This window comes from Erithacus rubecula (assembly GCF_903797595.1).
Source record: "Erithacus rubecula genome assembly, chromosome: 4".
Taxonomy (NCBI): Eukaryota; Metazoa; Chordata; class Aves; order Passeriformes; family Muscicapidae; genus Erithacus; species Erithacus rubecula.
Genome location: NC_136686.1, coordinates 54,834,542 through 54,856,149, shown reverse-complemented (window position 1 = coordinate 54,856,149; position 21,608 = coordinate 54,834,542). Strand labels below are relative to the sequence as shown.

Genomic DNA, 21,608 nt, shown 5'->3' with positions numbered 1-21,608 from the left:
TTTGACGATTGTCATTCAAAGATAACATGTAGCTGAAACAGTGCGACTGGAGAAGATGGATAACATTGTTTCTTTCTGTTTTGCAAGTTTGAAAACAGACCGTACTAAATAAAGCAAGTGAGTTATTTTTTCTTGCTCCAGAGTTAGCATTTTACAAGCTCAGAGCTTTCAGTCACTGCTTGAACAGTCTACCTTCTGTTTTGAAACAGAGCAACTTCTGTTCATTAGAAACAGTCAACAATAAATATGAAGAAATTTTCTGCAGTTTGCTTTGGAACTTAGTGTATCGGGTGTTATGGATACAACGTGGTTTTTTGTGTTGATTTTTTTTTTTTTTTTTTTTGAAGGCGTGGCAGAAAAGTCATACAGTGATTTTTGTTCCAGGAATGTTGGTTTGAAAGTTAACAGAGTGAAGGCACTATTCAGAACATATTATTGAAACACTGGTTTTAGGTGTCTTTTCCCATTGTGAAATTTCTGGTTATTTTAGTAGTCTTGGCTGAGCAGTCATTTTGGTAATGAATAATGACAACCTGTAATTTTTTTTTTTTTTTTTTAACTGACCTGACCCTCCTGTTCTTTTTTTTTATTATTTAACTGTAATTACTTATGAAGTGGCTTGTAGCTTTACCTATAGGTATGTTGGTAACTGTGTGTTTGTTTTGAGATGGTGAAGTGTAATTATTGAACTCCTGGCTCAGAGGAGTAAAGCAATCAAGTGCCTGAAACTTAAGAATATGCAACTGGAAAGACAGTGTTTCTGTGTGGAGGGGAAAGAAATGGAAAAAACCCCAAAACTTTTAGAGCCACAGTAATCTTTCCATGAACATGTAGTGATTTGTGTACTATGGTTATAAGAGCCAGGAGCATGAGTGAATATGTGTGAGTGTTTAAAAAGGAAAGGAAAATATGGGTAAAAGAGGCAATTAAGTGTTTTTTGCTGCAGACGTAGCAAACACTTTTAACTTTGTTTAAAAATAACAGAGTACCTATTTTTAAAAGCTAGGCTGCTTGGGAGAAGTAGTGAACTTCTAGAGCAGACATACATTGAACTGAAGTGGAAGAAATGAAATGAAGCCCAATGCTGTCATGACTGACAATTTTTTGGTCATCTGGATAGCCTTGCATTACATCAATTCCTTGCTCTATTAAAAAAATTGTTTTTCTATAGTGAAGAAACATTTTTTTTCTTGATTATTTCTGAGTATATTTGTGGTACTTATTGATGCCTTTAAGAAATTAAGAATAAGTTGTAATGTGAGGAAGTGCCAGAGTGCATGTACTTATTCTTAAAATATTTCACTTAGTTGCATTAAATAATTGTATTTTTAAGTTACTCATTTAAATTTGCAGATAAATCTTTTTGTATGAGGGTGTGCAAAAATAACGTTATTGCTCTGCAAGAAGGAGTTTTCAACTTTTGAACCAGAAATCCACTGCCTCTATGTGGGCACTGTTGGGTCATTTGTTGATGTAATGATGCAGCTGGCCATGAAACTTTGCTTGTAGTAAAGTTTGACTCTGGTAGCTAAACATTAGTTACAAGTATGCTTTCTAAAAAAAGTTGACACCCACCACATTTTTGTTGACCATTGTACTTTCTACAGGTCTAGAATATTTGGGTATGTTGGGCTGATTGGTTGCTAGCATACAAGAGATACCAAATTATCTCAAAATCCCCGAGCTGTAAATATGACTGAATTTAGGTTTGGAGGTATTCAGACAGTGGTTTAGTGGTTTGGTGTTGTTTGATGGTGTTGAGGATGTTTGCTGTTGGATTTTTTAGCTCTGTTTAGGTTTTTGTTTGTTTTTAATTATTTCCCCTTTTCCCCCTTGGACCTAAATAAATGTTATTCTGCAGCTTGATAAAGCAGCAGTGACTACAGTGGTTTGGGTGGTTGGATAGCCTACCTTAACCACATTAATTTTGATAGTACATTACTTTGTCAGCTGAATTCAGAAGCTAAAATTTCTGGAAGCAAACTGTCTCTAAGATACTGGCAGCACTTGTTATCCTGGCTCAGGGATACTAGGCTGCTGGGCTGTGCACTCTTCAAAAAGACTTCCTTAAACTTTTTCTTAAAAATGCTTTTCATCTGAAATTACTTACAATGGTGTTTGTTTAGCACATGTAAGCTCTGTTAAGCATTCAGTGACACTGCAGAAAGTTGCTAAGGAAGTGTATTCCTTTTCCTGATGCTGCTCTTGTTACATAATTAGTACCAGGCTCTGGTAAGCTTTACCCCAGCAGTGTGACTCAGCCACTCCTTACAGCTGTGAGCCCCAGAGCAGGAATGAGGAAGGCTGCTGCATTTTGAGCTAAAGCTGTATTTTGGAGGAAAAACCCCTCCATAATTTGCAAAAGAAATCCAGGGTGTTATTCTTTCTTTTGTGTGTAGAGTTGCTTTGTTCATGAATCCTTACCCTCAGAAGGATATTCTAGCTGGCTTAATTGGCCTCTGTATCCAGAGAGCTATAGTTGGACACTGATCTGGGGGCACACCAAAGGACCTCTTCCCTTTTCTCTTGAATTTGTGACCTCTGTGTTCTTTAAGTGTTGTAATCTTCAGGTACTGTTGCCATAAATTTTTCATAATAGTAATCTATACTAGTATTCATTATTGTTGTGCCTAGTGATTGATGTGAAACACCACCAGTGAAATGAAGATGGTGTTTCATACTTCTATGCATGAGCTTAATAGTCATAAAAGCTAAAATATATTTTTCAATAGAAAACTTTAACTTACAAGAATCAAGTGCAGTCACTGTAAGAGGGACAGATTTAATGTGCAGTTTAGAGGCAGCAGTACTGTCCTTAATTTGCTTTGTGGATGTTGGACTCGGTATATAAATATACGTGGAGCACAGCCATCAAATTGCAGACTGGTTGAGGCTTCTGGTAAATTACAGTTTTAGTGATATGGAGCAGCTATCCAAACCCATAGCCACAGATAGTTCTGCTTCCCTAGGGTAAGTGTTTTGGTTGCAGTTTCCCTTTATTGTATATTTCTTATGTTGGTTCAGAAGACATTTCTCTGTTTTCTGATTGGCCTTTTGGAAATGTTAGGTTCCCAGACCACCTGGGAAGAAACCTGTTGTTCATGTCTGAACCAAGTATTTGGGATGTCTCTGCTGTTCTGCAAGCTGTGGAGTGATATCCACAAGTGCTGTGTAAGCAGACAAAAAGCTGAAAGTGTACACAGGGCTTTCTAAGACCAGAAGCTACCTCTCAAATAAAAACTGAAATGACCTAGCACCTTCTGGAGTTCTTTTTTCCTGTTATTTTAAAGGTGTTAAAGATTCTCAGGGATTGCATTTTCAGAGTTAATCCTTAAATGAGAGGTAGCTAGTGACCTGTTTATTTCAGTGTGTGTCCACATGTTGCATACAGCACAGTGTCCAGACCTTGAGCCAATGCCAATCACACCATCACACCCTAGTGCAGCTGAGTTGTGTGCTTCATTATGCTGCAGAAATACTTATTTTTGGTTCTTGCTCTCAGAATGACTTTTCATGCTCCCTGATGGGGAGAGGCAGTTGCTTCAGGCTAATCAGCAGTGGAGATCAGGTGACTGTAGTCCCTTTCAGCACCAGAGTGCATTTGACCCTTGCAGCACCAAAGCATGATTAACCCCTGATTGCTGTGTCTGAGGTCTCTATTCTGCCACTTCATTGCACAATACAGGTGTGCCTGCTTTCCTATGTGGCATGAAATTAGTTTGGAGTTTTGCTTTCAGGAAGGTCTAACTCTTTCTTTCATTTCTTGCTCATAAACCATAAGTACTTCAAGTCTTAGTTCATAAGTTATATTTTGCTGCATTTGCTTTGCTCTCATTTTATCTTATATTAAGATATTGTGTTATTATCTCTCTTCTACCTTTCTGAGAGAGGTGACACATATAACAATAGATGTTAAGAAAACCAAGGCAAGTAGCCCAGTAGAACACTTTAAAAAAAATCTATTTGCCTTTGGAAAAGGCACTTCTGTTTAGTTCTGCTCGAACTGCACTTGGATCTGGAGGTGTGCCAGTCCTGTGCTTGGCAAGCACGTGGAAACTTATGGTAGTTCAGCTTTTCCATCAGTGATGACCTTGTCTTGAACTAGAAATTACCAAGGCCAGTACAAACCCTGCAATACAGTTCTCTCTTCTCTCTCTCTCAAAAGTCAAATTTTTCTCACAAGTTGTGGATTTCTTTGCTCACTAGAGAGTAAATTATTTCATAATAAAACCACATGAAGGAGGCTTGTGTAAGTGCATTAATTTATATTATCAAGACAGATGTTGGAGGTCTTCTAGATCTTCTGGAGGATCTGCTAGCCCTCCTGTGGGGGTGGTGTGAGGAAGGAGGCATGTGGAGCACTAGGAATTATGTGAGAGCAGGCCTGGGTGCTTCCCCTCTGCATTTTCTTTTCTTACTGAGTATGGGGCTGTGCCTGCCAGTGTGAGGATGCCATCTGCATTGCACAGCTTGCTAGGCTGTCACAGAATTGCACAAGAATGAATCTAAATCACACTGCTGAGCTGTGTCCTGGCCTTGGTGGCTGCCTGGAGATACAGCTATTGTGCAGCTCTTCAGGAGCCAGGGCAGAGCAGCAGCCTGTGGAAACTGCCTCAGCCTGGCACTGCCAATGTCATCTCCAGCACGAGCAGCTAATGGGTATGGGAGCTGAGCAGACCCAGCCTACTGAAAAGGGTAATTGTTTCGTGAAATTAAATTTGTGTGTAAAAAAAAAAAAAGAAAAAAAATATTGAAGAGGGGGATATGAGTGTATGGGAGAACTGGACAAATCTAATTATGGCAGTGGTATATTTCCTCAATTTAATTTCCTTCTGGTTTTCCATTTGTTGTTTTCTCATTAAATGCAAACTGGAAGTGACAGTCTGCAGCACTGGAACAAAATATTTTCTGCGTCTGTTTTTGAATAGATTTTTTGTTTGTTTGTTTCCATTACAGTAAGTCAGCTATTGTAAATGTACTACCTCAGAACCCATTTGGTAATTTACTGGCTGGTTTTGCTGCATGTTTTAAGTTAAGGCTTAATGGTTATATTTAATGGCTACACATGGTTTGAAAGGGATACTTAATACCAAGGGGAAAGACTTGGCCAGCTCCTGAGCCATGTCTCATGTGGTCACTGTAATTTGTATGTCTGAAATTGCATGTCCATTTTTCCATCTTGATACCAGTACATGTAATACTGGTGATTGATACCATTAGAGTTATACCATTAGTGATGCCACTATTCAGAAACTCTCTGTAGGTGATGGTTGCTGGTATGAGCCTACAGATTTGTTCCTGCAGCCTTTTTGCTGTGTTAACAGGAGGTAAACCTGGAGTTTCTCATATGGCAGATCTTTTTGTGTCCTCAAAGCTCCTTGAGAGGTGTTCAGATGAATGCATTCAGACATTATAGTTGTGTTCTCATTTGAAAGTGTTGCTAATCACAGAGCAAGATTCCAGTGTGCAAGCAAAAATACTGAGTTTATGCAAGCCAAAGTATCAGGTATCTTTGAGGTGAAACCTGCTTAGCTTGCTTTATTCCCTGCTTGCTCTGAAGGGAGTTAATGGAAGTGATTTGATGAGTGTAAATTTGAGAGAGTAAGGTGAGGGAATTCTGATGCTTAAATAAGAGTTGGAAGCTGTTTTTTATCTGGTATTGGGCTTTTTTTTTTTGTCTGTTTCCCAATTCATATTGCCTGCTATGCTTTGCTAAGTATTTTTTAGATGTTTCTGGATTTAATATTTCATATACACATGTGAAACTTAATTGTGTTAAATTTAATAGGCTTAGTGTAGTAAGATAAGTATTGGAGAGCCTTTGGTTTATATGTTGTTTCCTGCTCAGCATAGCACGTGATTTGAATTTATGCTTTTCTGAGCAAAGTAAAAACAGCCCTTTCCCCACTGAACCTTTTTCATGAAAAAGAACTTTACATGGGGCTTCAGAGTCATCTTTTCATTTCAGCACACAGCTTCTGGATAGTCATTGCAGTCTGAAAGATTAACCTATGATTATTTTTTTTCTGCTGTGATTTCTGTAAAACAAGAATAATTTGATTCTTTGCCCTTTTTAGATCACTCCTAGAAGTTCTTGTGTGCTTGTTGCTGTTCTGCAGAGGTGCTGAGAAGGCATATGGTAAACACTGGTTATTACCCTTTGTTGGAGTTTGCATCTCCATGAGAAGAACTGTAAATTTAAAAAATCACTGGTCTTGTTCAGTATATGAAACAAGATTAAGGGGTGATGTGATCATAGATGGTTAGAGATTGCTAGGGTGAAATTAAATAATGGAGGGGTTTTAAAATAAACAGGCATAGAGCTAAAACTGTTTAGTAGCTGAAAAAGGATGTGTGTGTATATATATATACACATCCTTATATATGCCTGTAGTTTCTTGTATAAATAATATATGTTTAGATGACTGGGACAGTTTTTCATCCCTAGAAGTAAACTTGGAATACTTTTCAAAAAGATATTATGATATTATCTGGTTTAAACAGGAATCAATTCTGTCAAGTCTGATGTCTTTCATAACACAGGGTATTGGCCTGATGATGACTGTAGTCCCTGAACTGTATTATCTGAGCCTGTTCTAGCTGACAGTACTGTTAGCAGAGACATTGTGCCCCTCTTCTACTGAGGGATTAGTTCCAGTACAATACAGTGCATTACTGTGCAACCACTGGCTGGTTTAGCACTCCCTAATTTGACAACTTGTCCCAGTGTGCTGAGGCAGGAGAGATTTAGGGGATTAAGTTTCATGTGTGTGGCCTGGAGGTGCTGTGAAATACACGTAAACAAGAATTGGGTGTGTTCATGCTTTGGAGAGGAGAAGAGGGAAGGATGTAAAGCAAAATGTTGTTTGGGAAGTTGCCACATCTAAGGAGATATGATTGGAAATAGGCAGAAAACACCAGATTGTCTGCAATTAAGAGAGTAGCCTGAAAAACAGGTGGGGTGGGGCCATGTAGAAGACAAAATGGGTGAAGTCAAATTAGTTCTGGAGAAAAATCTCAATGGCAGACTGCCAGACCACAGGCTGGGCAAGGAGAGATGACCAGAATGAACTCTTTCACTTTTTAAATTGTGGGTGCTGCCTGCTTTGCTGACAGAAGTGACCACATTAAGACGTGAGAGTGGAAAATGTTTGGCTGTAAGCAGAAAGGAAAAAATCACTTTCCCAGTTCGTGTGTGGGATGGAGAAGGAGGAGATGTTCCTATAGGCAGTGCTGGAGCAGAATCTGACTTACATGAGGACTTTTCTTTGACAGATCACACATTCAGTGCAAATAGTAAGACTGAGAGTCTTGAGGTTTGGGTGATACACTCCTACTGTTTGTAAGTGGCCAGAAATCAGTGGAAGGGGAAGAATCTCTTGCTTACTCATGGAGACATCACGTTAGCTTCATGGCAAACTTACCAAGACAGCTGTATATATTTCAGAGTGTGAAGTATTCCTTGAGACCACCTCAGGCTGGGTAATGAGGGTTGCTTCTCTGCACATCTCTTTTTGAGAGAAGGTGTCATTCAAACCTGATGCAGTCGTGATCTGTCTCTGCTACCTCTCAACTCCATAGCAGAGAGGGACATTGTTGAAGATCAATGACAGAATGAGAAGAGAGTCTGTCTTTGGCATGAAGCTTCCTTATTGTGCCAAGTCTTGCTTTGTTTTTCCTTTGTGCTGCATTAGTGCTGGTGAAATGCTGCTTTTTCTCCTAGTACTGCCTTCAGATTTAGTGGTGAGTTGTGGAGGAAGGACACCATCATCACTGCTGGATCTCTGAATGTTGTGTTACAGCCTGGGGAAGTGGCACAGATGGCACAGATAGCCCTCAGCCCAGCTGGTCTGTGGTGTGGTGTTTTGCTGTGGGCTGGCTGTGCTGGGCTGATATGGGATGGCAGCTCAGCTCTGGGAGATGCTCCTGGCTGCAAGGCAGGACCTGGCCGGGAGGATTCCCATGGGAAGTCTCTGCTGGGTGACATTAAAACTGCTCACTTCACAGTCCTGTCATCACAGTAATAATTATCATGCAAATCATTGATATTTTAGGCATGCTTTTCATGGTCACTCTGCCTTTACTTAGTAGTAGAAAGGAGAAATTTATTTGGCACCTGTCATAATTGCATCTGTTCATCAATGTAGAAAATTAATTTTTTTTAAGCATAAAATAAAGACATATGAAGAAAAGCTTCTAAAACAAAACTTGTCAGCTTCATTCTGTAAGTTGATACTAAAAGGCTTCTGGAACTGGAGAGGAGTTGGGATACACTAAAGCTTTCTTGATATTAAAAATGTATTTTCTGTCTAGATTTCTAGAAGTGACCTTCCTTTTTGCTCTGGAAGGCAATGAGACACCTCTGGAGCTTTACAAACCCTCAGAGTTCCTTCTTGTAAGGACAATTGATGGTCTGTGCACTGGATTAGTGAAAGAATAAGAGTGCTTAGTCTGAAAAAGGAGCTTGCCCTCTGATTGACTTCATGGCAGTAAAAGAAGGCAGCAGAATAACCCACTGAGTAGGCATTTTCTAAATATTGTTTTAGACAGCAAGCTGCAGTGCTTTATTTGCTCAACCTTCCAGTTGTGTAAAGTGCTTTTAGAAAAGGCATATGATTAATTTTTCTTTGAAGACTTTCTCTACTGAGAAATAAAAGCTGTTTTATTGCCAAAATTTTCTTTAATTTAGAAGGAAGTAAGTGTATTACAAGCTTCTGTACATATTTATCAGGTTCTGTGTTTAGTCGACACAGGTACAGGAGAATCAAGTTGGTTGTTATTGAAGGAGTTAGGTAAATCCTGTATTACTTTTAGTGTTTTTATTTAAAGAAAAAAAACCTCCTTATGAGGTTGTTAGAGGGAAAATGTGACCTATATTACATACTTTGTGACTTTAAATGCAAATACTCGTCATAGAATATTTATGACTGTTTTGCACATCTTATAATCTTTTCTTTAATGATATTTTTCAAAGGTTTCTTAATTTTCACTTTACACTAGAGGGTAAGCTGACAAGGGTGGTACTTCCTGATCATTAATGAAGTTTTCATACTGGAATTAATGTTCAGAAAACCTTACAGATAAATTAAGGTCAATCTGTTGTGTCACACATGGGATATAATGAAACCCTCAGAATGAAAAAATCTGAAAAATACTCATGACAGTAATGCACATCCCTGCTTGAAAATTTCACAATCTGCAATAAAAAGTAGTTACATCATGCTCTGTGAGATTTTTTTTCTTGTAATTTTTTTTTTTTTGAGCAGGATATTTCTAACTTCATCTAATTTGTACATAATTGGTCTGCAGCAGTCCACTCAGTTGTTGGAGACAAGCTCTCTCTGTATCAGCAGGTGTTGGCACAGTCACAGCAGATCAGCAGGTAGCTTTGGGCCCTTATGCTCCCATTAGATTTTGGAACAAGTTTTGTGTGTTTGGAGTCAAGCATTTTGGCTTAGTTTGCTCTGAAGGGGCTGTAAATTGTGCACGCTGAAACTGCTGTGGGATCCAAACCAACATGTGATATCTGAAGATGGGGAATTTGCTGCAAGGCAGCTCAACTACTCCAAAAAGAGCATTAATGTGCATGTGGCCCTTAAACAGTGGAATATGAGATGAATATTTGCCTTTAAGTATTTAAGATCTGTGCATGCAGATCTTTGACCCTGTGTAACTGAAAGTAGCCACACTGAAGCTTTATATAATTGGAGGGCCTATATAAAATATTCCATTTTTCTCTTTGTATGTAGCTGTACTGCTGCTTTTTTATCATTCTTATTAGCCTTTCTTGTCACATCTTTTAAGATATATTGCACAGATTTTGGTGTGGGTTTTGTTTGGTTTGGGTTGTTTTTTCTGGTGCTGCTTTGGGAACTTGGAAATATTTTTTAAAAAGGTAGCTTTGTAAGCAAATTATTAGTTACTTATAGCTAGAACAGTGTGTTAAGTGGGCCAGAGTTTTACCTCCTGATAGTTAATCATTAAACCAATTGAATCACAAGCTTGTGCTTTCATTATTAGTTGTGAGGCCAGTACATGAATTTAATTTTGATGAGGTTGCAAGAGTGTTAAGAATGCAGAGGAATTGATAAAATGATAGAATATAAGAAGGTCAAGTTATTTTGTAAAATAAGGAACTGAACACACTGAAATAAAAGCTGAAATTTGTCTTGGAGGGGAAATAATGAGGAATGAGACACTCTTACCTCTAGAACTTGTTAAATATTGTCCCTTTCCTGTTGTCTGAAGGTATAATTCTCTGAAAACCAAACATTCCACGGAAGTGTTCTGGCTGTACAAAGTTCCTTTTCTGACAAAAGGAAAGAAGAAATGTGAGCCTTTTCCTTGCTGTCATTGATCTCACAGCTAGGAGGCTTTCATTTAAGATGATAGCACAGAATATTGAGTTAGTAGGGACCCATAAGGATCTTCAAGTCCAACTCTCAAGTGAATGGCCCATACAGGAACTGAACCCACAATCTTGGCACCACTAGCACCAGGCTCTAACCAACTGAGCTTGGTGTGGGTGGGTCCTTGCTCCCATATTGCTATTTAAACTGGCATGTATTTTTTTTCACATTTAACTTGCTTGCAAAAAAAAAAAAACAAACCCCAAAACTACTTAAAATTACTGTTTTTACAATGAAAGCATGCAGAAGTTTGATAAAACTGGAGAACTTGATTTCCGAGTCTGAAACAATGTGTAAGAATGACTCTTCAGTAATGCATAAAATACATACAGAAACATTCAGTGTTCTAGGCTGGTCATCAACTTGAAGTAGGTGGACCCTCAGAAAAGATGGTGTCATTTGCATGAGCAGTTTTATGGCTGGGGTTCTGGTACAGTCAGTACTGTGGCTCAGACAGCTGAAAACTGTCTGGCTTGGTGAAGAAAAATTCTGACTTCTCAGTCATTAAGGAATTCTCAGATCCCTTATTTATACTGTGCACTCCTCTCTTTTTGGTAATGAGAATTTCTAACGGTTCTTTTTATCTCTTCCAAAACAGAATTAGACCACAGTTAGCCAAAGAGAAGATTGAAGGATGCCATATTTGTACATCTGTCACACCTGGTGAACCTCAAGTGTTCTTGGGAAAAGATAAGGCCTTCACTTTTGATTATGTGTTTAACATTGACTCACAGCAGGAAGAGATCTATGTACAGTGCATAGAAAAGCTGATTGAAGGTTGCTTTGAAGGCTATAATGCCACTGTCTTTGCTTATGGCCAGGTAAGCATCACAATTTTATTCCAAAGTGTTAATTTTGGAATAAACAGTTTTTTGCAACTGATTTTTCTCTTAACATTCCAAATGCATTAATCTGATTTTTAAAATCTTGGGTTTATTTTGAATGAGTTATCCTGTAGGAGAGTGTTGAGTTAATATAGATTCTATTTAGACTGACAGTTGAAACACAGAATATATATAGGCCACAGATCTGAATTTAATAGTAATACTGAAAATAGTCCATATAATTCCTGAGTTCATTTCAATGCAGAAATACAAATTATTGACTTAATCACTGGAAATTATAGAGATGATTCTTTTCTGAGCAACTTTTCAACCCACTGCATTTTTAGAGACGTCTTGGAATAGGAGCTTTTTTAAAATAGATCCTGGGGAATTTAAGGCCACATTGTTTGGTTGTGGGCAAAATGTAGAGATCAGATTCCAAAGTCAGAGGAGTTTTCATAGAGAACACACCCTGTTAGTACACTGAGCACACTCAAAGCTGAGCACAGAATGTGGTGTTGTCTTCTGAATATTCCCTTATGAGTTGATTGCATGGAATGTGGCCTTGGATGCTGAATTTCACCACTCTTAGGTGTTGCACATCAAGTTAGTCAGGTGAAGTCTATTCCTAGTCAAACAAAGCAGTTTGCAGATCCAGTTTAGCAGATTATGTTCAGCTCTGTGATCCTATCTTTGTCTTAGACTTGACCCACTAATTAAGTGAAAACACTACACTACCTTGTTTTGTATTGGACTTCACATTTAATTAGATTATCTTCCTAGTGAAGATGGAGCTTGTATTCTTTAGTATAAAGTGAGAACAATGGGAATATAATACCTGAGATATTCAGACATCTTAATTAAGGGAGTAATTTGATCTGCTTCGGTAAAGAATTGCAAATGCTGTTTTTACCTCCAAAATACATGCTTTAATCAACAGCCTTGGTTGGAAACATAAACTCATGTTTTGACCTAGAGGCAGTCACTCAAGGCTGATGCAAGCTGGTTAGGGAAAGTTTCTAGGGGAAGGGTTATGGAAGATTGAACTTCTGTCTGCCTTCCTGTATGTGATCTCTGGATAAACAGTAGAGTTTGTCCAAATTGTGCAGTTTATCCATTTTTCAAAGCTACCTGTTGTTGTGTATGTTAATATTGTAAGGATGGCAGATTGGTGTGAACTCTAGTGTCACAAATTGTTTTTCTATGGTGGTTTGGTACCATTAACATGTTCTAGTGATTAATCCCCTTTCAAATTAGACAGGTGCTGGCAAGACATATACCATGGGCACTGGATTTGATGTCAACATAACAGAAGAGGAACAAGGCATTATATCACGTGCTGTTAAGCACCTTTTCAGATGTATTGAAGAAAAGAAACAAGGTGCTATAAAACAAGGACTTCCACCTCCAGATTTTAAAGTGAATGCACAGTTCTTAGAGGTAAATATGATCCACATTTCTGGGTGCAACTTTATGTGAGTTTTTGGTGGGGTTTTTTTGGGTTTTTTTGGTTTTTTCTTTTTTTTTTTTTTTTAAGAAAAAGTGTTAAATATTTTTCTGGTTACCTCTTTTAAATTTTCTTTTCTGCCAAGATGTTTTGAATTAATCTTCAAGATTTCAAAAAGATCTATGGGATTTGTTTCAGCTCTTCAATCAATGGAAATGTCTTTTTATCTTATTCCAATTATTTTACTACTTCCCTTTGTAATGTTGTTTTGAAATATAGAAATAGTTATGTTCATCATAATTTATCCCTTTCTGTTTATGGGGCCTGTTGCTGCTGTCTGTTGGTAATTCTTGACAAAACTTAAAAACAGGAAATTATAAAAAAAACCCTAATTGTACTTTGTGGCTTTGAGTAGTGACCATGCTTTGCCTGCTTTTGTCATTTTGCCATAGATTTCTTTAGCTTTCAAAATCTGTTCAGAAGACTTTCTTTCACCAAAGAAGAGACCTAGCATGAAAATACTTCTTTCTTGTTTAGGATTGGACTTCAGTGTCACTGTTCCCTTCTTTCTTAGAACCAGAGGAAAAAAAAAAAACCCTGGTCAATACTCAGGCAAAACTACTCCCCTTGTTTTTTCTTGTAGACAAAGTTAGTGGTAAAGGGACCATAACATCTGTGATCTTGCTGACCTGCAGCAGCTGTTGCTTTATGCTTTGTAGGTTTTATACTGTGTCTCCTGGCTGTGAAACTGCTTTTTAAATTGATTGATTTGGGTGTAACGTATTTACATTTGCTACCAACCTGCAAAATCTGATACTTAGGCACACGGAGAGGCAGAATCAATTTTAGGAAGAGCAGATGTATATTTGTTTTGCTTACTTCAGTATGTACAATTTTATCTACTTTGAAGGTGGAAACTCTTATTATCCATGAGAAAAGCTGTTGGTTTTTTTACTGAAGAAGTAAACTAAGTCCTTTAGTCATAGATTCCTATAAATGTTTTAAAGATTAACAAGCTGGCATTAGTTCTGTATTGGTCTAGGTTTGCCACTGCTACCCTTATGCAGAACTTTTTGTTGCTCTGGCTAATATTTGCCTAGAGAGAGTTGGCTTGAGCATGTGCTGTGGGAATGCTCTGTGCAGCAGGGAGCTGCAGCTTTGCTTGGGCAGCTGCAACATGAGTAGCATAAGGAGCAGTAACCAGTGTGGTTTCTGAATTTATTGTATTTTTTGACATAACACTAAAAATATGACAAAACACAGGGCAGTGATTATGCTATGAAAAATTGCAACCATTGCAATATATTTCAGCTGAACTGTACATACTGAAACCTGTGTTGTTTATCTAATTTAGAGAAAGGTTAAATGATATATATGATAATTTTTCCCTTAAGAAAATGGCTTTTTAGTTGATAGATTTTTTTCTTTTTTTGCTGAGGCTTTCCCAGAAGGAGCTTTTTCTGATTAGTTTGATATTATACACAATTCTTGTGTCAGAAAGTATCTTCCTCTTCCTATCCTGTCTACCATTAGAGCTGGATTGCATAAACAATAATTTAGTCGTTGAACAAGTTGAAGCAAGATTGTATTTTTGGAATAACTTTGAAGTCTTACAGCTGGATAACTGTTGGGAACAGTGACTTCTGTTTGCTACTTTCTTGCCTTTCATTAGTTGGCTGCAGTCTGCCTTCCTTAACTCCTTGCTTTCCTGCTTTTTGAAAAGACAGGCATATGCAGCCCCATCCAGTTGCAGGTGCATTATCAGGATCTGCTCTAAATTGTGGCATCAGTTTGTTTGAACTTATGAAGGTAAAACATTAGTAAGAAGATTCCTACATAGAATATCTATGCCTAATAATTAAATGTAATCCTCTTTTTAATATGCAAAGGATTAAAAGCATCACATTCACAAATGCTGAGCTTTTTCTTCTCAAGGATGACTTTTTGCTTTTGAGAAGAAAAAATCACTTGCTTTGCATTATGAGAAAGTACCTTGTGTGAATACAGATCTGTTGTGGTGGTTATTTGACTGTTACCTGGGAATTTTGATCAAGAATTGAATTAGTCTGGGCTGAGTTTTGCTGATGTGAATTAGTATAACTGAATTAAAGACACTTTATATGTTCCAGTGTGTACAGGCAGAGACTTGAGCCATGAGATTGTCAGTGGGATACTGTTTTTTCTGGGTGGGTTGTCTGGTTTTTTCTCCCTGGTATCTTCAGTTGGATATAAACACTTTGCATAAAGCTCAGAACATGATGAGGAGAGATGTAATGGCAGGGAGAGTAAGTGGAGTGAGTTAGAAGTGTTTGGAGCAGGGTGCAGCCAACTGAATCCACAAAAGAAAAGCCCAAGGTTGAATCTCAGGACAGGAGGTGCCTGCCACAGAAACTGCTCTTGTTCTGCTGGCACTGAATTCTTTCTCTTCCCTGGTCCCACTAAAGAGTTTTATCTCAGATGTGGTGATATGGAGGAAGTTACTGCATCTTTGGGTGGCACAGGGAGTTGTGCAAGTCACTTAATTTGCAGCTGCTCTGTCACCAGTTGTCCTTGTAACTTTGGATGTTTCACATCTTTCAGGAGCTGAGATGTTTGGAATTTTAAAACTTTTGGTATGTGCCATGCACAGATTTGTTCCTTTCAAAAAATATGTTTTTTGTCTTTTTCTTCTCCTCAGCTTTACAATGAAGAAATTCTTGACCTGTTTGATACCACACGTGATATTGATGCAAAGAATAAAAAATCAAATATTAAAATACATGAAGATTCAGCAGGAGGAATTTATACAGTGGGCGTTACAACCCGAACTGTGAATGGAGAATCTGAGGTGATAATTGGAAATAAATTACACTGTAACATGCCAATTAGTTTCTAAAAATATCTGTGTGCTTTGATGAATGGTTAAAAATAGAGGTCATGCTAGCCAATACTTATCTTCTGGGCAATTTAAGTGTAAAAGCTAGCTAAAATTTCTATTTTCTTAATTCTCTGCATCTTTAAATCTGATATGTTTGGTACTAAGTGCATGTCACTTTCATTTAAAGCTAGTAACAGGCTTTTGTTCATAATATAGTTCTGGGAGAATTTTGGCATATACATGAATCTGATCTTCTAAATCTTATAGAGGAAAGCTTTGCATTATGGCTGATGTGAAATAAACTGCTATTCATGTACACTGCAAATCTGAATAGAAATGTTATTGTACTCTTTTATTTGTACAAAAAGTACAAAAACAGTGCATTTTTTCCACAGGTAAATGATGTTGCTACTAGGGTATTGTAGAGAGAGGAATATGAAGATTTAAGTATTTTCTTACAGGACTCACAAAAAATACTTTTAGTTTGTTTATTTAAGGATTTTTTGTTTTGTTTTGTTTTTTTGCATTTAGGAACTGAATTCATAGCAGAGAGAAATTTTAGTCATATATCCAAACCAGTAAGTGTTACAGGAGCATTTTTCCTTTAGCCAGGGATGCAATGTGCCTGTTGCCTGTTTTCTAGATGATGCAGTGCTTGAAGCTGGGAGCTCTGTCTCGAACCACTGCCAGCACTCAGATGAACGTTCAGAGCTCTCGGTCGCACGCGATCTTCACCATACACCTGTGCCAGACCAGAGTCTGCCCCGCCTTTAGCGCTGTACGTATTTTTGTGGTGGTGAACTTCTCTTTAACAGCCATTTTTCAAAGTGAGGGTAGTTCTGGCAGCCACTGCTATCTGAATTGTACTTAGTAAGGATGCTGTAGTCATCATAATGCTTGATGAATTTGCTAAGCATTATAATAATTTGATTTAATCTGTGCATATGTAACCATCCTCTAGCCAGAGGCAACCATAAATTGCAGACTCTTACAGGAACCTACCTATTCTCCTCTAGCCTTTTCTTCAGTATTTTGTTGCGACATACACAGGTGAGAAAGTTAAAATATAATTTGTCTTTAATTGGGAAAGTATATTTAAGTGTCTTAGCAGTTAGTGAGTTTAAACTTGCAGTCAGCTAACTGAACCCCTTGGATATTTCAAATTAATTGTTGATATCCAATAAGGTGCAAGTAGAAAAGCATTAAATGTGAGGCTCACTGTATTTATTTTAAACAGCTATATATTTGGGGTGCAGGTATTTGGTTAAATCTATGCACCTGAAATTCAAACTATGAACAGTTGTTTACAGTTGTTAGTTGCTGTTGGGTGTATCTTGTGAAGGGGAGAGTTCTGAATAAATCCCCATTATTGAAAACTACAGTACCTTCAGGGGGACTTGAATATTCTGCAGGTTTTCTGCATATAATTTTTAAATGTAAATGCTATCTGGATAGCATCCTACCCATAGATATCACATTTTAAAGCATATGGAACAAATCCAATATGAATTGGATTGGCAGTGCTTTCTGGGAGGTTGCTTTTTTTTTTTTTTTAATGTAAATACTACAAATAATAATTTATGGGCAAAATGAGTGTTCCTTTCTGGTCCTTTGTGCTATGTAAACCTGCTTTATACACCTGCTAAAAACACTTCTTTCTGCTTTCTGCTGATACTGGATTTGGTGCTATGGTCAGCTTGGGAGGGATTGGCATCTCACTCCGAGCCTACACAGGGCACCTCAGTCACTGTGTGGTGACACTGCTTGAAAATTTGTTGCAAACTGTCTATGAAGGAGGAGTCTCCAGGGAGCCTGTTTGCTGCAGGCTTTGGCACTGCAGTCCCCTGTGCTGGTGCCCTTCCCTGTGCAGCCTCCCTGCCAGCTGAGCTGCCCCAGGGCACACTCTGGCTCTGCCTGTGTTTTTACAGAGGCTTGTCTTAGAGGAAGAGGTGGCCATCTTCTGCCTTATGTCAAACTGTTCTGCTGCTGCTTTTCTTGGGAGATACACACAAGATAATCTGACTGTGGAGCTGGGCATTTCTAAATCCTTAATTTGTTTAGGCAACACCCTCTCCTTCCCTGTGCCGTTCAGGAGAGTAGAGGATAGACCTGACATTGTCCTCTGAACGCTGCTGGAATCTAAATTAATACAAGCTATTATTGGGTGGCCAGGAGACACGTAGCTCAAGTTTCTGTAGACAACAGTTTTGGGAGACCTTTGTTACCAGGGCAACGCGGTTTGTCCTTCTCGGATGACAGCCCCGGCCGTGCCCCTCTGTGCGGTGGCCGTGCCCAGGGCTGGCAGCCAGCCAGGGCTGCACTGCACGGACCTGCTCCTGGGCTCCTCACACCAGCCGTGCTTCTTGGAAGCTTCTGGACGTGCCCTTCACTTGCTAAATGAAGGAGAGTGAAAGGATGCATTAATAGTGACTTCAGGGGCTGGGAATGAGAGCCTGGCCCCCAGAGTGTAAACATCAGGATAATAGAAATAATGATTCCTGGTCTTGTGGAAGTGGCACAGTTCCCATTCTCTTCTGTTACTGCTACAAAAGGATGCATGAAATATTTAACTACCATGAGAATGATTTAGTCTGCAGAGACCTGCATTACCCCTTGCAGTAGTGAAAGGAGCTCTAGGCTAGCTGGCCAGGGACATAAAGGTCACTGCAGAATACCTGAGGGTCTGTGTTTGGCTTTTTGATTGTTTGCTTTATTATTTTCTTTTTAGGTTTTTCTGGATTTTTCTATGCATAATGTGATTAGAAGTTCCTAATAAAGTTTGTAGTTTGGGCTATGAGAGTTTGTTATGAATGCAGTATACACTGAATATATGCTTGTTATCTGACACCATGCCAAGTTAGTAGAAATTGCCCTGCAATTGGTATCTTACCAGTAAAGCCAGGAAGTGAGTGATTTAAAGATTTTTCTCACTGTGTTACTTTCCTAACAATAAATGTAACTGCACTCGGAGTAAAATAGAAGTATACAGTGAACAGTAGAGCTAAACTAATTGACAGAAAAAAGTTTGAGATTGTCTAATGGAAAAGGATGATTTTCCTGCTGTGCTTTGGGATGTGATGTGGAAAGAGGCTGAGGCTGTGGTACCTGCCCCAGTGCAGTGTGTTCCTGGGCAGACTCCCTGCACTGATAGAGACTTGCAGCAAGTGCCAGTCATTGCCTGGGAGAGGAAAGTGGAAGGGAGAAAGAAACCTCTTCATTTTCCCTTGTTCCCTCTACTGTTCTTATTTTTTGGGGAAGTCAGAAGTGCTAGTGGAATACTGCCTGCTAGGAGAAATGCCTTCCAACAATAATTCCTGAAGTAGGTTGAAGAACCATCCCACAGGGAGGCTAGTGATGGAGTTTAGAGAGGTATAAAATCAAAATAACTTTCAGCTACTTGGCCCGTTTATGAACTAAGTGGTTGTGGTGATTTTGTGGGGTAATAATATAATTAAAGTTTTCTTTTTAAATAATTTTCCTTTGACAATCAATTCAAGAGTGTATTCTAGGATACAAATTTGTTGCTGACTTTGCTGGAGACTTGTATATTTTAATAGCTGTGTCTGCTGATTTCTTCATCAATAAGCAATGGTAGCTCGTACTTAAAGTAATTTGTATTCACTTGCATCTAGAACTGGGTCTTCAACAATGATTTAAATGGAGATAGGATGTTTCAAAATACTGTTATAAAAGAGTGAATAAGGAGTTGGTCATGGTAAAGAGGTGGCTTTGTAAACAATTGTTGATTGAACTTTCCAAATGTTATTGTGAAAGATCTCACCAAGCCTTGTGGGTTCTTCTTTGCTTCAGGATAATGCCACTGATAACAGGATAATATCTGAATCTTCTGAGATGAATGAATATGAAACTCTGACTGCCAAGTTTCATTTTGTTGATCTGGCGGGATCTGAAAGGTTAAAGCGAACAGGAGCTACAGGAGAAAGGGCAAAAGAAGGCATTTCCATCAACTGTGGACTAGTAAGACTATACAACTATGCAATGTACTATCAAACAACCCCAGGCAAAACACTTAGAAATGACATTTATAACTGGTAGCTCTTTTTTTTTGTCTGTGTACTAGCTTGCTATGTAATTTTTAAATTAACTATTAAATGTTTTACTTTACACTGAACTGCACTGAAAAGTAGAGCTGGTGATTACCAGTGGAGATTGTAGTTTCACGTCTTTGTTTTGTGCTACGTGGCTATGTGCAACCCTTGTAAATAAGACACAAAAGTACATGTCTGCTCTATATGTGAAAACATGTCTTGTTTTTACTTGGCTACTGTGCAATTAGAGTTTCTCAGTGATTCTCTTGCCATCATGACATTGGTTATTTTCTTTAGTTCTTCTGGTTATATCATTTGGAAGAGAAGGAATATTCAGTTCCCTTTCATCATTGCCATAAGCACAAAGCCAGCAGGATTTGGGGGATCTAGATGACATAGCTGTGTCCTTAACAAAGAGCTTATAAAGTGCACGAAGGTGAAAATCAGTGTGATGTAACTAATATAAGATCACAAAACTTTTATTTAATGAAGTTCAGCCCTCAGTTTTGAGAAACAGATTGAAAGTGGTTTAAATCCTTCAAAGCAAGCAGGCACAGCATGGGGTGTGTGCAGTTCTCCATCTGCTGGTGGCAGCTGCACCATTTCCAAAGCAAGAACTTGCAGTACAGGGCGCCACCTAAAGCAAAATCCTTCAGTTGGACTGAAGTGTGTGCAGTTCCATACAAAAATAATTTCACAGCCAAATGTTTGTTTATAAACATGCATTAGACCTTTTAGTAATGAAACATAATAGCCATGGATTACAAGCCTTTATTTTAAGTGAACAAATCATCATCACACATTTTTTGCTTTATATCTGTAGAGGTACTAAATTCAGAGGTTTTTTCTTCATATAAATGCCTCATATTTTATTCTAAATGTAGTATGAAGCAGATTGATAAAATTCATTTGAAAGAACTTATAGCTACTGTTAGAGGTAGAGATCAACTTTAATTATCATCCAAAGCAAATGTTTGTTAGATTAAGTAGCACCAACCTTAGTTTGTGACTGACATTAGATAATGGACAGTGCATATGAATTGTGCTAAGCACTTTAGTACTTCCAGGTACCAGACTGTAAGTCATCCATGCACTGTTGATAACACTGTTGATAATAATTTCTAAATGTAAAATACAGAAATCTTCAGAAACACTTTTATTGTAACTTTCATGAGTATATTAATTTTCTCACCAATATGCTGACTCCAGTTCATAGGTGTTTTAAAATAAAACTACACAGGAGCTAATTCTGACTTGTGTTACGTTATTTGGTGTTTTGTAGCTGGCACTTGGCAATGTAATAAGTGCACTGGGAGATAAAAGTAAGAAGGCAACTCATGTACCATACAGAGATTCAAAGCTTACAAGGCTACTTCAAGACTCTCTTGGGGGAAACAGGTATGAAAATTGGAACATTTTATGTATTTCATTGTGAATGAGCACAAATGAGACTATAATCTGCAGAAAGTGAAACGAACATTAAATGATAATAAAAATCTTTTTGGAGGAAGGTTGTGGAGATAAATTGCTGTGAAAATAATGCTGTAAATGGAAGGAAAAGATTTTGAAGAGGTTTTTTTGTTGTTATTTTCAGTGTTATTGTTATTTTACTAGACATGAACTTTCAGGTTACTTAGAAGTTACCATTTTCAGCCAAGTTTTTCCCATGAAAACATCTGTGGATTGTAGGTAGTACAAATAGTAGGTTTTGTTTACAGCATATTTTAAAGCTGTGAAGATGTGATGAGTTTCTCTTGTAGAGGTTGTTTGGTTTTTGTTTGTTTTTGTTGCTTTGTTTTTTAAGTGTCTGTGATTTGTTTGGCCTGACTGCCATGCACAGGAGCTTGGAGTCAGTTTACCACATCTATCTTTTTGGAGATTATAGATCTCAGCCTATGATGCATCTGTTCAGTTACCTGATGTTGGATTGCAGCCTAATAAAAACAAAATAGTCTTTCACCAGGGTTGTTTGTATGAATCCATTTGTATACATTTTGCACGTACAGAGAAGGGAAGCTTTGA

The 21,608-nt window shown here is 38.1% G+C and overlaps 1 protein-coding gene across 11 annotated transcripts in view; it reads left to right on the top strand.

Moving 5' to 3' along the window:
- KIF21A (kinesin family member 21A) overlaps positions 1-21,608 on the top strand; it is an 84,392-nt gene that overhangs the window by 17,339 nt on the left and 45,445 nt on the right. For 9 of the 11 annotated variants that reach the window (XM_079304581.1, XM_079304587.1, XM_079304585.1 and 6 more), the window contains exons 2-7: positions 11,008-11,230; positions 12,491-12,673; positions 15,358-15,507; positions 16,181-16,315; positions 19,348-19,515; positions 20,869-20,984. In XM_079304581.1, the coding sequence (XP_079160707.1) occupies positions 11,008-11,230; positions 12,491-12,673; positions 15,358-15,507; positions 16,181-16,315; positions 19,348-19,515; positions 20,869-20,984 (975 nt within the window). Of the gene's footprint in view, positions 1-9,263; positions 9,383-11,007; positions 11,231-12,490; positions 12,674-15,357; positions 15,508-16,180; positions 16,316-19,347; positions 19,516-20,868; positions 20,985-21,608 lie in introns of those variants that run through there. The other 2 variants (XM_079304579.1, XM_079304588.1) reach the window with 1 other exon arrangement.